The sequence below is a fragment of the Pezoporus wallicus genome, unplaced genomic scaffold (assembly GCF_028554395.1).
Source record: "Pezoporus wallicus isolate ANWC-B61680 ecotype Strahan unplaced genomic scaffold, APGP_CSIRO_Pwel_v1 contig_5967, whole genome shotgun sequence".
Taxonomy (NCBI): domain Eukaryota; kingdom Metazoa; phylum Chordata; class Aves; order Psittaciformes; family Psittacidae; genus Pezoporus; species Pezoporus wallicus.
In genome coordinates this window covers 3095026-3110097 of record NW_026639377.1, presented here as the reverse complement: position 1 = coordinate 3110097, position 15072 = coordinate 3095026, and the positions used below count along the sequence as shown (strand labels likewise).

The 15072-nt window shown below is 42.5% G+C and overlaps 1 protein-coding gene across 2 annotated transcripts; it reads right to left on the bottom strand.

The window, feature by feature from the left end:
* Positions 1 to 1359: 1359 nt before the first annotated feature.
* On the bottom strand, positions 1360 to 14364 carry E2F8 (E2F transcription factor 8). Of its 2 annotated transcripts, none has more exons than XM_057414354.1 (13): positions 14228 to 14364; positions 13113 to 13388; positions 12660 to 12816; positions 11190 to 11495; positions 10580 to 10741; positions 9000 to 9137; positions 8483 to 8692; positions 7010 to 7094; positions 4711 to 5230; positions 3498 to 3716; positions 2838 to 2967; positions 2385 to 2695; positions 1360 to 1705 (listed from the first exon to the last, which is right to left on the bottom strand). In XM_057414354.1, the coding sequence occupies exons 1-13, from the start codon at positions 14264 to 14266 to the stop codon at positions 1532 to 1534; spliced, it is 2727 nt and encodes a 908-aa protein (XP_057270337.1). In that variant the 5' UTR covers positions 14267 to 14364; the 3' UTR covers positions 1360 to 1531. The 2 variants fall into 2 exon arrangements, with proteins under 2 accessions (XP_057270337.1, XP_057270338.1); XM_057414355.1 differs by having other exon boundaries at positions 7010 to 7082.
* Positions 14365 to 15072: the final 708 nt, after the last annotated feature.

Sequence of the window (15072 nt, the reverse complement as noted above, 5' to 3'; positions counted from 1 at the left end):
TGTGTGAGGAGGCTTCATCTTTCTTCCTTCAGCATAGAAGAGACTACTGTACTTATTTAAACTCAGTTGTTTTACCTTAACCTGTTTGATATGAAATTGCCAGAGGGGAAAAAAAAACAGTTGGAGGCTGACACTGATCTTGGCTGGAAAGCAGAAACCCAAAGCACAGAGTTTGTGTGGTGTGGGTACGTCCAAGGAACAAGGGGCTCCCTCCTTCAAGAAGCCATACCTTACTGTGTGCAACAGTGAATAGCTAGTGCTTCAGTAATGGCACCTCTGAGTTCTGCCTCAAACCTTTTTAGATGGTTATAAAGGCCAAGGTAAAGAGTTACGAAAGCTGTCTCTTGGGCTTGAGGCCTCTCCACAGTCAAGAGCAGAGTGTAGCATGCACCTGGCTCTAGATCTGAGTTTAACTGGAGGCCAAGTAATGAGTGTTTGTCTTCAAATATTATTGTCTAATATATATTAGCTTGAGGCCCAAACCATGTAACTCCTCAATTCCTGTGACATTTGGACAACACTTTCCAGAATCACAGAATGTTTTGGGACCTTAATGGAAGGGACATTAATGCTCATCCACTTCCAACCCCCTGCCTTTGTCAGGGACACCTTCCACTAGACCAGGTTGCTCCAAGCCCTGTCCAGCCTGGCCTTGAACACTGCCAGGGATGGGGCAGCCACAGCTTCTCTGGGCAACCTGTGCCAGTGCCTCACCACGCTCCAGGGTGATAAATATGCTCTGAATTCTAAACTTCATAATGACAATTAGAGGAAAATACAGTTATTAGGAGATGCAGTCTCTAGCGATAAGAGTTCAGAAGTTAGATGATGGAATTACTTAGATCATTTTTGGATGAAACATCATTTACCCTTTCTTCATACACAGATAACCCTGTCTGAGGAAAGAAGAACAAAGGGTTGCCAGTCAATACGCAATGTATTACTTAGGTAATCTAATTTGATCAAATTTAAAAAGAAGTCATCATTTGGGTTTGATGTAAGTTTAATCTGAACAAATTGATTTAAAAAAACAGTATAAATAATTCTTAACTTATATAAAACTTGAGTACAAATTTATTTTTTGTTGTTTTTTTTTTAACTAACTTTACAAACAAGCATTACTGAACACAGAACCAAGACATTTAAAATGTGGCCTTTTCATTAAGACATAAAATATATACATGCTCACAGTACTTTCTTTTGTGCAAAATATATACTGGCTGTACCTTCCTGTACAAAAACAATTTCAGCTTACTTTGCATAGCAGAAAAGCAACACGCAAAAAACCCCACTAGATACCTCAAGTATTATAGCAACAAAGTCATGTAAGCCTTTGGAAAAAAAAAAAAAGCCAATAACTTTCTCGTTAAGAGCCAGTTTTAATTCTAAAGCATTAATTAAGGTTATTCCAGTATTGAGGTCTTGCAGTACGTGTCCAAAACACGCACTGTCCATCATACAGCCCAAGATATGTGCTGGCTGGTAGCAGCCATGATGCCTGCTACCACACCCAGCAAACAATATCCCAACTTTAGTCTTCTGAGACTTCAAGTTTTCGTTGAGGAATATACAGAGTTCCTTGAGAGATTCCGTCAGTACCATCTGAAGTTGCAGAGAGGGAAGATACTGAGTTTGGACCTCCTGGGGTCCGGAAGAAGTTCTCTGTAACTGTCTGGGGCTCTTGGGGTTCCTTTGGAAGAGAAGGCTAAGGAGAAAAAGAGAGAGTTACTTTCATTTAAAGGGGAAGAAAAAATTCTAGTTTTAGGTCTCTGCAGGATATTACAAAAATAATTTATTTCCCTAAAATTATACTGAGAATATACTTGACTTGAATTCCTTGATATGTCTATAAATGTATATATATCCCCAATAATCAAATGAAAACATGGTTTTTCTCTAATTCTAACTCTTTTTTTAATACGTATCTTAAGCAATACATTATTATACAAAATATAAAAGAGAAATTTCCTGGGAGAAAAAATATTCTTTTACAATTCTATCCTATCCTATTAAAAAAAGTGCAAGAACTTTAGAGTAGAATAGCAGTGTAACAAGAAGGAAAGATAAAGTAGCAAATGCACAGTTTGCTAATGTGTCATCTCAGATCTATGCAGAATCCTCCCTCTAAACCAGTTGTCTCTTCACATCTTGTCATCCTCCAGCTGGCTCCCCTTCCATGACAAACAGGATACTTGTTATTCCTTTCTAACTTCTCCACTGCACTGCACTTAGGCTGGCCTTTATGCCATGTCTTTCTGGGTAGTGCTGATTTATAAAGGTCAAAAAGGTGTTTAGTTAAAAATATTACCTGCTAGAAAGGAATTACCACACTGAACTTCCCACTCAACCCACCAGTGAGGAAACCGCAATGTATTTTTACTTACTTTCCCTTCTTGCAAGTTCTCTGAGCTGTGGCTAACGTTTTCTGGTTGGGAAGGGACTACCATGTGCTGAAGGACAGGATTTGCAGGAACTTGCACACCAGCAGGTATTAGTCCTACATGTTGCAGTGTGAAGTTCAGAACTGAAGAACTTGGATTTGGGGCAGAGCTGGTATTGCTTGAATTGAGACAGGAATTGCTCAGCACAGGTGCAGCAGCTATAGAAGGTGGTGACAGCATTATATTCAAGGGTGTTATATGAAAAGCAGGAATATTAACTGCTTTCAGTTCAGATGCTGTCACTGGAATGACACCTGAAACAGAAAATCAAATATTGAAGGGGATTAAAAATGAGGTCTTGAACCATTGTGTTGTGATTCCATCACCTCAGTGGATGAATCTGGCCCACAATCCCTTAAGCCAGACAACTGTAGGCCTGTTTGATTTAGTACTCACCAGCAATGGGGGAGCTGTAGGTAGTGTGCTGCAATGAATGGGTCCCAGCTTTCTCTTTATTCATAAAGCCTGCCTTATTGCCATGGGCACACTGAGTAAGAGGAATAAGATAACCAGATGGAAAAAAAGTCTGAAAAAGAAAAGGAGAATACACCTTTACCCTAAACATGTAATAAAAAATGTTGGTTTTTTTTTCCTCCAGAGTTGTATCCACTCACTACCTTCTTATTCTTTATGCTCTATATCTCAAGGATCTTGTATTCCATGCCTGTACTACCTTCTGTCTGAAATTAGACACAGATGACTCATGGACATGCTCTTTAAAGTAAGACTGCCCTACTGCAAAGACATCAGCTGGCTCCATCGCCAGCCGACAGCCTCAGCGAGGAACTGGAAATCCATCTGGATTAACACAGTGACAAAAGAGAAATCCTGATATTGAGTACTTATGCTGGAAGACAATTCTTTTACCTTTACAAGTTCTGTTTTTGTCAACAGAACTGTCCTTTATTCAGGTTTTCTACAGCATTATGTCTTAACTGCAGAATACCAAAGTTTACTGATGAAGAGAGGTTCATGTGATTCTGTTTCAAAGTATTTGGAGCCTGAAAGTCACTTCATGTCCTCTTATGATGTGCTGTGGTGTTGGACAAAGCTTACCTCAGGAGCAGGAATAGCAAATGCTACAGATATATCTTGTTTAGTTTTGATTTTGTCTCCATCTTCTGGAATATCTTCTCCTCTACACTGGTCATAGCAACTTGCCATGTTTTGATTTAATGTTTCAGTTTTGTTCTGTCTCTCTTCCTGGAAATTGTCCATTTCACGAGTCATTTGTGAGCTATTGGAAGGAGGTCTCTCATTTTTTGTCGAATCTCCCTTTAAAAAGAAGTACATACAAAACCAGAGGCAGACCTTGTAAGACTTTACATTCGCCATTACAGGTCTACAATGATACTTATACAGTTTAAAAATTAGGAAAGCAAGTCAATAAACCAATCTATTTAGTCAACCTATAAGACAACCGGTTCCATGTTATTCCCTCTTGCTCCTTCCCAGCTAGTGGATGTTTGACACCACATGTTGTTATGACACACTGGTAACATTTCATGACTGTGTTGGCAAGCACAATTTAAAGCCTCCTAATTATTTACAGAGACACTAAAACATTGAGCAACTAAGGAGTAGAAAGCAATTTAGACCTAGTTTCTCCATGTGTATCAAGTGTATCTGATCCTCTTACTCTGTGTGCTGTATTATTATGTCTATGCCTGCAACAGTACAACTTTAACAATGCACAACACTGGACAGAAATATTTAGAAGGTATCAGGATTTGGGACGTTCCCCCTCAAGTGACTTTTGTGCGTCCACTCTCCTTCCTAACACCTCAAAAGCCAGGTATGAATAACAGCTAGATGAGCACCCTGAACTACTCCAGAATCACTGTATGAATAGATAACTCTTGACAGAATGTTTTGGGAGTTGTTTGATTTTGACTAACATCTGTACACTTTGGCACTCCTGTAGATCAGTATTTGGAGGGGGAAGACAGAGGAACATGGAGGAAAAAAAATACAGCCTGATCATAATTTGTCCTTTCAAAGGTACGTGTTACATTGCATACTGTGTATTCTGCCTCATGCTTTGCAAATACCAGCAAGATTATGTGATAATTAAGAAATAAATAGATATGGGTGTGTAAAGAAACAAAAAATAGCCCCCTAAACGTCACGAAGCACACGTGTCATCCCTTCAAGCATAATGGTATTTAAAACATCTACATACAGCAGTAGGCTCCTAAGTCACTTTGAAAATGATTAGGTAGCAACATCATCAAGCTATAAAATGGCATTTAAAAATAATTTAACTTACCAGAAAAGTATCAAGGTTTTCCTCATTCCTTCTATACCTTTTAATTAAATGACTCTCTTGTAATGTTTGTGATCTCTTAAGGCACTGCTGTCGTGCAGTCTCTGACTTTATAGTTGGTCTTTCTGTAGTTGTCAGGGTCTTGGTCACATCATCTGTAGCTATCTGACTGTTCCCTTCCTCAGTGGTTATTTTATTTAATACTTTTGAATTAATACTCTTAATTCCAGTTACATTAGCACCTGGTAGAGGCTGCAACATGAAACTTGGGCTGTAGGTTGTCACAGTGTGGGCTTGGGAAGGATGCAGATATATTGTGTATGACACACCAGGAGTATGAGGTAGTATTACTGGTGAGACTGAGCTGTGGCTTGGCAGACAGGCACTGAGGGGCTGGGTGAGAGCTGGCTGCTGTGTGGCTGCTGCGGTGTGAGGAGGTTCAGGCTCGGAGACTATCTCAGGCAAGGACAGACCACATTCCAAAGCTGATCCTGACAACTTCATTTTCATCTCTTTTGCTTTCCTTAATTAAAAAAAAACAACAAAACAAATAAGAAAAAGCTCAAAGATATTTTAGTACCTTTGTGTTGAAATGAACATCCTGACAAATTATTTTCTGCAATGTAAAGACTTAATATGAACTTGGACTAGTCAATTCACTAAACAGAAAATAAGCGGGGAAAAAACAGCCTGCAGTGTCAGGGGTTACTGGTTTTTGCACACTATAGCTCAACTCAAACTGAGGAGAGCTTGAACTTAACAACCAGTGACAACTTCCTTCTGCAAATAATAGAGGAGCCGACAAGGAGAGGTGCCATGCTTGACCTCGTGTTCACCAACAGGGAAGGGCTTGTTGGAAATGTGACGCTCCAGGGCAGCCTTGGATGCAGCGATCATGAGATCGTCGAGTTCGAGATCCTCAGGACGGTGAGAAGAGCGTACAGCAAGCTCACTGCCCTGGACCTCAGAAGAGCAGACTTTGGCCTCCTCAGGAACCTGCTTAGTAAGGTTCCGTGGGATATAGCCCTAGAGGGCAGGGGGGCCCAAGACTGTTGGTTGATATTCAAGGATCACCTGCTACAAGCTCAGGAGTGTTGCATCCAAACTAGAAGGAAGTGCAGCAGGAGGGCCAGGAGACCTCCTTGGGTGGATAAGGAGCTCCTGAGGAAAATCCAAAGGAAAAAAGAGGCTTACAAAAGATGGAAGCAAGGACAGGTGGCATGGGAAGAGTACAGGGATGTTGTCTGGGAAGCCAGGGACCAAGTTAGGAAAGCTAAGGCCCAGTTAGAATTAAATTTGTCTAGGGATATTAAGGATAACAGGAAGGGATGCTATAGGTACGTAGTGAATAAAAAGCAGACTACGGACAACACAGGCCCTCTCCGGAAGCTCTCAGGAGAACTGGCTACCCTAGATTTAGAGAAAGCTGAGGTTCTGAATGACTTCTTTGCCTTGGTCTTCACTGGCAAAGGCTCTGACTGCACCACCCAAGTCATGGCAGGCAGACGCAGGGACTGTGAGAATGAAGACCTTAGGCCCACTGTAGGAAAGGATCTGGTTTGAGACCCCCTTAAGGATCTGAATGTGCACAAGTCCATGGGACCTGATGAAATCCATTTGCGGGTCCTGAAGGAGCTGGCAAATGAAGTTGCGAAGCCACTGGCCGTCATATTTGAGAAATCATGGCAGTCAGGTGAAGTTCCCGACGACGGCAAAAAGGGAAATATAACCCCCATTTTCAAAAGGGGAAAACGGATGATCCAGGGAACTACAGACCAGTCAGTCTCACCTCTGTGCCTGGCAAAATCTTGGAGCAGGTTCTCCTGGAAGGCATGCTAAGGCACATGAAAAACAAGGTGGTTGGTGACAGCCAGCATGGCTTCACTAAGGGGAAATCCTGCCTGACCAATTTGGTGGTCTTCTATGATGGGGCGATGGAACTGATGGACAGGGGTGGAGCAGTTGATGTCATCTACCTGGACTTGTGTAAAGCGTTTGACACTGTCCTGTATGACATCCTTGTCTCTAAATTGGAGAGACATCAATTTGATAGGTGGACCACTCGGTGGATAAAGAACTGGCTGGATGGCCGCACACAAACAGTTGTGGTCAATGTCTCAATGTCCGGCTGGAGACCAGCAACGAGTGGTGTCCCTCAGGGATCGGTGTTGGGACCGGTCTTGTTCAACATCTTCGTCGCTGACATGGACAGTGGGATTGAGTGAGCCCTTTCCAACCCTAACTGTTCTATGATTCTATGACAAAAAAAAAGCTTCTCAACTTACCACTTGGGCAAACTTACTTTGATTGTTCCTCCAGCTTGTGTTTAGTGATTGCTGGAAGCTGAGCCATTTCACTTGAGAAAGCTGCAAAGTCTTGATGAGTACCTGGTGGGATGGGGGGGGAAAACAAAAAAATGTAGAAGTTAACTTTCATCTTGAGGAAACTGCATTATTATGAGACACATTTAATGAGAAGACGCTAAGACCCTATATTGTTTTCAAACTGCAGCCTGGACTTGATTTGATCAACTGGATGATAGATTACATCAAACAGATTTTAAAGCCTCAACTTCATTTTTTTTCCCTCCACAGAGGACACCCAACAAGAACATGAATATTCTCATGAGACCCCCACTTGGAGCACTGTGTACAGTTCTGGTGTCCCCAACTTAAGAAGCACATGGAGTTGTTGGAGCAAGTCCAGAGGAGGCTATGAGGATGATCAGGGGCTGGAGCATCTCCCACTTGAGAACAGGCTGAGAAAGTTGAAGCTGTTCAGCCTGGAGAAGAGAAGGCTGCGTGGATACCTCACAGCAGCCTTCCAGTATCTGAAGGGGGCCTACAAGGATGCTGGTGCAGGTACTCTTCATCAGGGACTGTAGCAATAGGACAAGGGATGATGGGTTTAAACTGGAACAAGGGAGATTTAGGTTAGATATAACAAGGAAGTTCTTCCCTGTGAGGGTGGTGAGGCACTGGCACAGGTTGCCCAGAAAAGTTGCAGCTGCCCCATCCCTGGCAGTGTTCAAGGCCAGGTTGGACAGGGCTTAGAGCAACCTGGTCTAGTGGAAGGTGTCACTGCTCATGGCAGGGGTTGGAGCTGGATGAGCTTTAAGGTCCCTACTAACTGAAACCACTCTGTGATTCTATGACTGATAGGTAGTTTTCTGGTAATTTTATGGAATGCAGAACTGCTTGATATTAAAGTTCTAAAGCACAGTTTTCACAACAAACCAGGGTTAGAGCTGTTCCTAGGGAAAGGTACAATATCCACATAATCAGCTATACTACACAAACACAAGGTTTGTGTCCAATAAGACATCACACAAAGTCCAGATAGTGATATGTAGAAAGGGACTTAATATTATTCTTAAACCCAAACCAGTGCTATGTCATTCCTGATGTATTTGGTGTGAAAGAGGCGGCTGGAGCTCTCTACATTGTGCTTAATTTGGTCCAGATCTCAATGAAGAGATTTACTTTGCTGCAACTGTGCAAGCTGTGACTGGATTTGGTCCATCGAATTGGAAAAAGGTTCTACTTACACACTGAACACAGGTCAGTTGAGCTTTGTTTTCACTAACAATCTTATAAAGTTTCACATATATATGCAACATGTATTTTCCCTACCTTGTCTTTTAGAACTGTCAAAAATAGACATGCTTGTTTTAAGTGGCATACCCACTTACTACTCCTATGAGAAGATAGTAAGCCTGAATATTTAATGAAGAGTGTGCCTGAGTGAAAAAACAAGCTTAGAAAAAGATACGTACTTGCACTTATTTTAACTGGACTGGTGGGTGCAGACTGGATCTTTCTTCTGTCATTTTCTATACTTTTAATTAACTTTATGAGAGATGGATGCCGAGTGAAGCTTTGCTTTCCTCTTGAAGGAAAAAGTTTTTTTGAACACTGCTCCTTGGAAGGGATTGGTTCTGAAATAGGAGGGGGACAGGTCGTAGAAGTTGTTTCAAGTTTTATACCTAAAAAGCAGAAAAAATGCAGAGAGTTAATACATACCCTGTGCAGATTCAGTAATTCAAAGCAGTTATTTGAGCCTGGCTCATAATTAATACTGCAGCAAAAATGCAAATGCAAGAGTCTCAGTATGAATACATCTAACCCTGTGGGAATACAGTGGTATGCTGTACTATCAAGGACTAATGATAGCGATGTGTCTTCTGCTTAGTTTACTCTGTCTTTTAGGTAAAAAAAAAACAAACTAGCAGAGAAATCAAAGAAACAATCAAAATCATCAGCAGACCAAAAGGAAATGACACATACACCTACCCTGAATACTTGGCAAGACCTCAGGTCCTGTCCATTTGAATGCTGGTTTTCTACCTCTTTCCTCTGTAACATGAACTTTCTTGATAAGCTCAAGGCTACTGAGAACATTCGCTATGTCATAAAGTCTTCTAATTTTGGCTGAAATAAAATAAACAAAGGCAAGTTACAGCAATTCCAATGAACAAGTCAACATACATCAGAATTAGAGTTGTAACCTCCATTTAGCAACTAAAAAGGAAAACCTTTGTAATGGTTTTATGAAAATAATTTTGTGGAACAGGTATTTATACTATGAAATAACATCACAATATAAATTTTATGTGTAAAATAGAATGACAGATACAGATCTAGGAAAGAAAATACTGCTGAGTCTGTTATTCTAAATGTAGCAAAAAAAAAAAAAAATTTGGAAAATATGTTTGGTTCTGTGCAATGACCAAAACTGTACAAATGCTGTAGTAAAAATAAGTATTTTAAAAGGCAGTTATGCAATGGCAAACGTGGGTATGAGGAGGAAAAGACACGTGAAAATCTGACAGGATAATCATCCTGTTTGTTCTTAACCGCTTCTAGGTTGAGCTATTAGGGAGTTTTAGGCAGCAATCAAATTACAGGTGACTTCTGGACTGCGAAGGTAATGTACTTAGGCCAAAGCTTCTGTTGCTGAGGATTTGGGACTGCTGCTTCACCAAGAACATGGTTAAAACACGATACCTGAAATAGACACATGGACAGAATGCCCTGCAAAAGCTTTTATTGTGAGACAAATGTCAGGGAGGAAGAAAGAGTGAAAACAAACACCATCCCACTTCCCTACTGACCACCCACCCAGCCTCTCCATGTTGCCATGATGCAATGGAAAGGAAAACACAAACCGAAACCATCGAGGATCAGTTTCTATTTTGAATAGATACAATTCCACACACAGAAAAATGCAAAGGAGTCTGTCTGGTAATCAAGGGAGGGTATAATTTTCAGTGAAACCCACAATTAATTCTTGATCCCTTAAGAAAGAGTAGGGACATTTTTTATTATGATGGATGTACAAACCTAGACCTAGAAGTAACTTTTCATTTGAAGGGAGAAGAAAAGGAAGAAGCATGCAGGGAACTGAGAGCAGGGTAAAAGAATGAAGAAATAATTGGCAGTTACAGCACTGGGTTTCACTTCCTCTCACATGTAAGCCATTAGCAGGACTTGTACAGAATTTCTTTAGCTTTCCAACAAGTTATATGACCAAAACACAGATTTGCATGATTCTGGGGCAGCTTTGGTGAAAAGATGCTGAAATCTGTAAGAGACTGCTTGAGGAAAATGAGAAACTGTTACTGATAAGCAGCCTTGTGACATTGCTTCAGAAAAGAGGATTTAATGGACGTTTTCTTTTTATGTGGTCATTATGTATCAATGCCTATGCACAAGTGGGTTGCTGTTAAAAACTGTTTAGCGCCTGATAAAGGTGTTCAGTGAGTTTTTGAAGGCTCAAATATATTTATGGCAGGAAAAAGATGATGGTATTTTACACAATATGAGCTTGTACTGGAATAGTTCATTTAGCTTTCAATTAATATTGTACTTACTTTTAAACTTGCTTTTATCTAAGTCTTCTAACTGGTCTTCTCCAATCAAGATTTTAGCAGCAACTTCAAGGCTTACTATTTGGGGAGTCGATACAAGAAAGAGCATCACAAATTTCTGGCTCATCACTCGTAAAGACTTGTCTTTCCTGCTATTAACTGATGCTGCAGCAACCAAGAGAAAGGATGAAAGCACTAAGTGACATGGCGGCTACAAACATATTTCAAACACTGAAGAAATTTGGCAGTAACAATTATTATCAGAACAAATGACACAGTAACTAGGTAGGGTCCATGTGGACTCCGAAATCATGTTTTTACATGGCAAGAAACAGATAATCAAGTGGATACCAAGTCTAACTACAAAAAAGAGAGTGTGATGTTTCCCTCTGCATATATTTCCCATTTCCAGACAACTTGTACTATTAAAGGTGCTAATTGCAGGTTATACAACGCATATAACAACCTTTAATTAATACCACAAACAGCTGTAGTGCCTTTCAGGCACTACTACTTCAGGAAAAAAGTGGCCAATAAATGTTCTTTTTCCCAAGTTCATAGATATTTATCATTACAAGCACATATTATTCTTGACATTATAGAGAATTATTACCAGCACGAAATTCCATTCCGGGGAGCTCGACAAAAGACATCTCTGAATTCTCATTTAAGCCAAAAGATCTTTCCATGTCTTCATTTCTTTCCCCATCAAGATCAAATTCATGCTCACATTCTCTTTTCTTGATCATCTGAATTTGTTGAGTGTATTTGCTCTCTTCTCCGACTTTTTTCAAAGCCTGCAGGGTTTTGGAGAGGTTGTGTCTCCCATGCCAAGCGTATCTGTTCTTAGCAAGGCGGCTCACCATATGGAGGCTCTCCAGCACGTTCAGAATATCATATATGCGTCTACGTTCAACATCTGAAAATAACAAAAGAAAGATCAACATCTCTACTACAGAAAATGTTTCACCATTTACCTGGAACATGATTTGCACAGAGAAAGGAACAGTTTCCTATACTTCCCTCTCCTCTTAATATACTTGTAAGCCATTTTCACTGAAAAGAGCCCCTATAGATCTTGCCAGCAAGGAAAAGAAAACAATTCTTGCTTTAGATATGGAAGGACTTGCTTTTCCACAGTTAGATTTGGTTTACAGCATTCCTTAAGAAATAAAACTGGTGCCAGAAGAGCCATTAGACAGGTCTCAGTACAGCTTTAAAAACAACCACAAAGTATTTTGAATTATTTACTGCATGGATTTTAGATAGTCTCATTAAATAACCTTGGAAACTCATGGCAAATAACTGTTTTGTAGCTTGGTTTTGTATGTCTTACACTAACACACTGTCCTTTTCTATTTGTCTCTTACATTCTTGGTTTTGACTGTTTTCTAAAAGAGATGTTATTTTGTACAAAGCATAAATAGAAATTCTGTTTGATTTGCGTTTCATCCCTCATCTGTGTTGCCCAACATATTCTGAAGATAAAACATCACCAAAATTTTACAGCAATATGATTTATAACTTTTGTCAGTGTTATAGTCTGTAGAAAACATTCTACAGACTGTAGATAATTTCATAGCTCTGATTTAAAAAAGCTTCAGCTTAATGTTAGCAACTTATGACTCTCAGTAGATCATCGATGTGATACAAATACAGTGATATAAAATGAGAAAATTAAATTATCATAGAGAGCAGAAAGTACGTTCTTGCTTTGATGTCATGATTGGACAGGAAGTTGGGGGTTCAGCTTGGGAAACGCTAGATCCTACCACAAAAATCCAACCACTAATCCTAGCCATCATCTCTACACCCAAAGAGCTGCAACTGGTTATTTGTGGCACTGACAATAACTTTAATATTAAAGAAAATTCAGAGTTACTCAAATCAGCCAACTGGAGAAACATCAGCTTTTTACAAGGATTGCTGTAAGAATGGAGAGTTTCAGACTGGATTTAAATAACTTTTGCAAGAGTGCACAGTAGGAGTCAAAGTTTTAGGGAAAAAAATGTACTAACATGAATTATAGGTTTACTGGCACATTTGTACCAAGAAATACATAATAGCATATACACCAACGTACTGAGCTCTTCAGCTACTTCATCAAGGCAGATGTATTTATTTTCTGCAGTGCTGGGGTAATCAGGATACCGAGCTAAGAATTTGTGACACAGTAATCCCAGACTTTTCTCTTTGCGGCTTGGTTGAGTTTTTTCATATTCATCTCCCAATAAGTGCTCCTGCATAGGGATAAGAAATAGAGAATTTGAATTTTTTTGACAATATGTAAACATGGATATTGAAGAGCTTCATCGGGAGCACTGTCAAAGGCCCAGGGTTCTCCTTTTGTCTTCAGCTGGGAAATAAAACCAGTGAAGTGTTACCTGTGGTAACTCGTCAATATCCTTACTTATATTTGGTAAACACTCCAAAATCTGAACTTAAAGATGTAGTATGTTAATGTATGACTTTTTATACTGAATAAACAACCCCCAGCTAACCTAAAAAAGCAAATAAAGACACCTTTACAACATACCTGCAAACAGTGTTTTGCCTGTAGGATCACATTTGTGGTGTTTGACAATTCCCTCCTCTGTTCTCTGCTCCGAATCTCAGGACTAGCTGCACTAATGAGCATTTTCAGGTTTGAAGTAGGTGTCCATGGATCTGCTGGAAGGACTTCTTTGGGTTTTGGGGGTGTGGTGAGCGGCTTACAGTCAGGCTGTATCTCTGTCAACACCAAATGTGAGGTAGCTGCTTGTTTCAGAGGGGTTTTCAATACGCCTCTGTATGGCTCAGAAGAATGGTTTTCCTATACACCAAGGAAAAGAAAAATCTGTGATGTTAAAGACCAGAAGTGCTATAATACATTTGTTGGGAACAGTGGATAGAGATCAACTGCATGTTTTGGGTAGCTCAGAATCGAAGGTCACAGTCTTGCTCTGGACCAACACACCCTTCCCTGCAACCATTTATTTGACTGTGCCTTTAGTTGAAGACATGGGGCCCATGGTGTTCTTGAGGTAACTTTCCTTTTAATCTGACAGAGGGGATACTGAGATGAGATCTTAGGCAAAAGCTGTCCTCTGTGAGAATGCTGAGGCCCTGGCACAGCTTGCCCAGAGAAGCTGTGGCTGCCCCATCCTTGGCAGTGCTCAGGCCAGTTTGGGACAGGGCTTGGAACAACCTGGTCTAGCGGAAGGTGTCCCTGCCCGTGGCATAGTTGGAACTGGATGAGCTTTGAGGGCCCTTCCAACCCCAAACAATCTGGGATTCTTTTCTTTTCCTCCAGGTAAAATACGGACGAAATGAATGTCAATCCATAGGAGAAAGCTGTAAAGAACGACTGAAATACGCCCGATTAAGAAAAAAAAAAAGTGGAGCCAGGGAGCAGTACTGCTCGTTACAAAATCGGTGTTAGTCTCTGGGTGGAGTTTTAGGTCATTTCATTGAGGACAGAGTCCGAAGTGAAGGAGAGAGAGCCAGGTTACCGCCACCCGCTCTCTACCCGCGTTCGTCCGCACTGAAGTGGTTTGGCGCCCAGAGGTGCTGCGGGCGGCTGACAACAGGCACCCCAAGAGGGGGAAAGGGAGGGGAGGGGGGGCTGCCCCTTCGGTTTCCCACCGGTGGCGGCACCGCGGAACGAATTACCTTGTCGCCGGTCCCCATCTCCCCGCCCTCCTGCTGCATTCTCCCGCTTCAGGAGGAGACAGGTCCCGCCACAGCGCTCTGCATCGCAGATCCCGCCGGTGCTGCGAGGCGGGAGAAGGGGAAGCGTTACACACGGGACCCCCTGCTCCGTAACGCGCGGGGCAGGCGGCAACACCCCCCACCTCGCCGGGTTCCCGCCTCTGGGCCCGGCCCGCGCGCGCCGCCCAACGGCCCGGCCCCGCCCTGCCCCGGCCGCTGACGGAGGCGGGGCCTTTCCGGGATCCGGTATAAACATTTGGCGCCACGGCCGCGCCCTGGGCCACTGCCCTCTGTTCCCTGTAGTGCTGTCCGTCCGCCCGCTGCCAGCCCTGCAGCCCGTGAGAGCCGGCACGCACCGGGAGTGCTGCTGCCGTCGCTGCACCAGAACGCCCGGTCCCGCCGCGAGTGCGCGGCCGCTCCCGGTGCCGGTTTGAATTCAACCCGCTGAACCGCCGAGGGGAAGGGAAGGCGGGCGGGACGGGACCAGCCAATCGCATCGCGGCCATCCGCCCCGCGCAGCCAATCGGAGCGTCGGGTTTTCCCCGGCCGTTCGCTCCTTCTCCCGCTGCAGCCGGGACGGGGTCTCACGCCGGGGCGGGGGTTTGGCGGGTCGGCGGCGCGGGAAGCCTCATGCCGCCTTCCCCTCCGGGCCACAACGGCTGCGGGTGTGAGGGGCGACGGGCGGGGCGCACCGGCACAGGGTCTGTAATGGCTTCCTAGCGGAGATAAGGGGGAGACAGCCCGGGCAGGGGGCCATAATGGGCTTTAATGGGGCAAGAGGCTGCTGCCCTGCTTGACCGGGGACA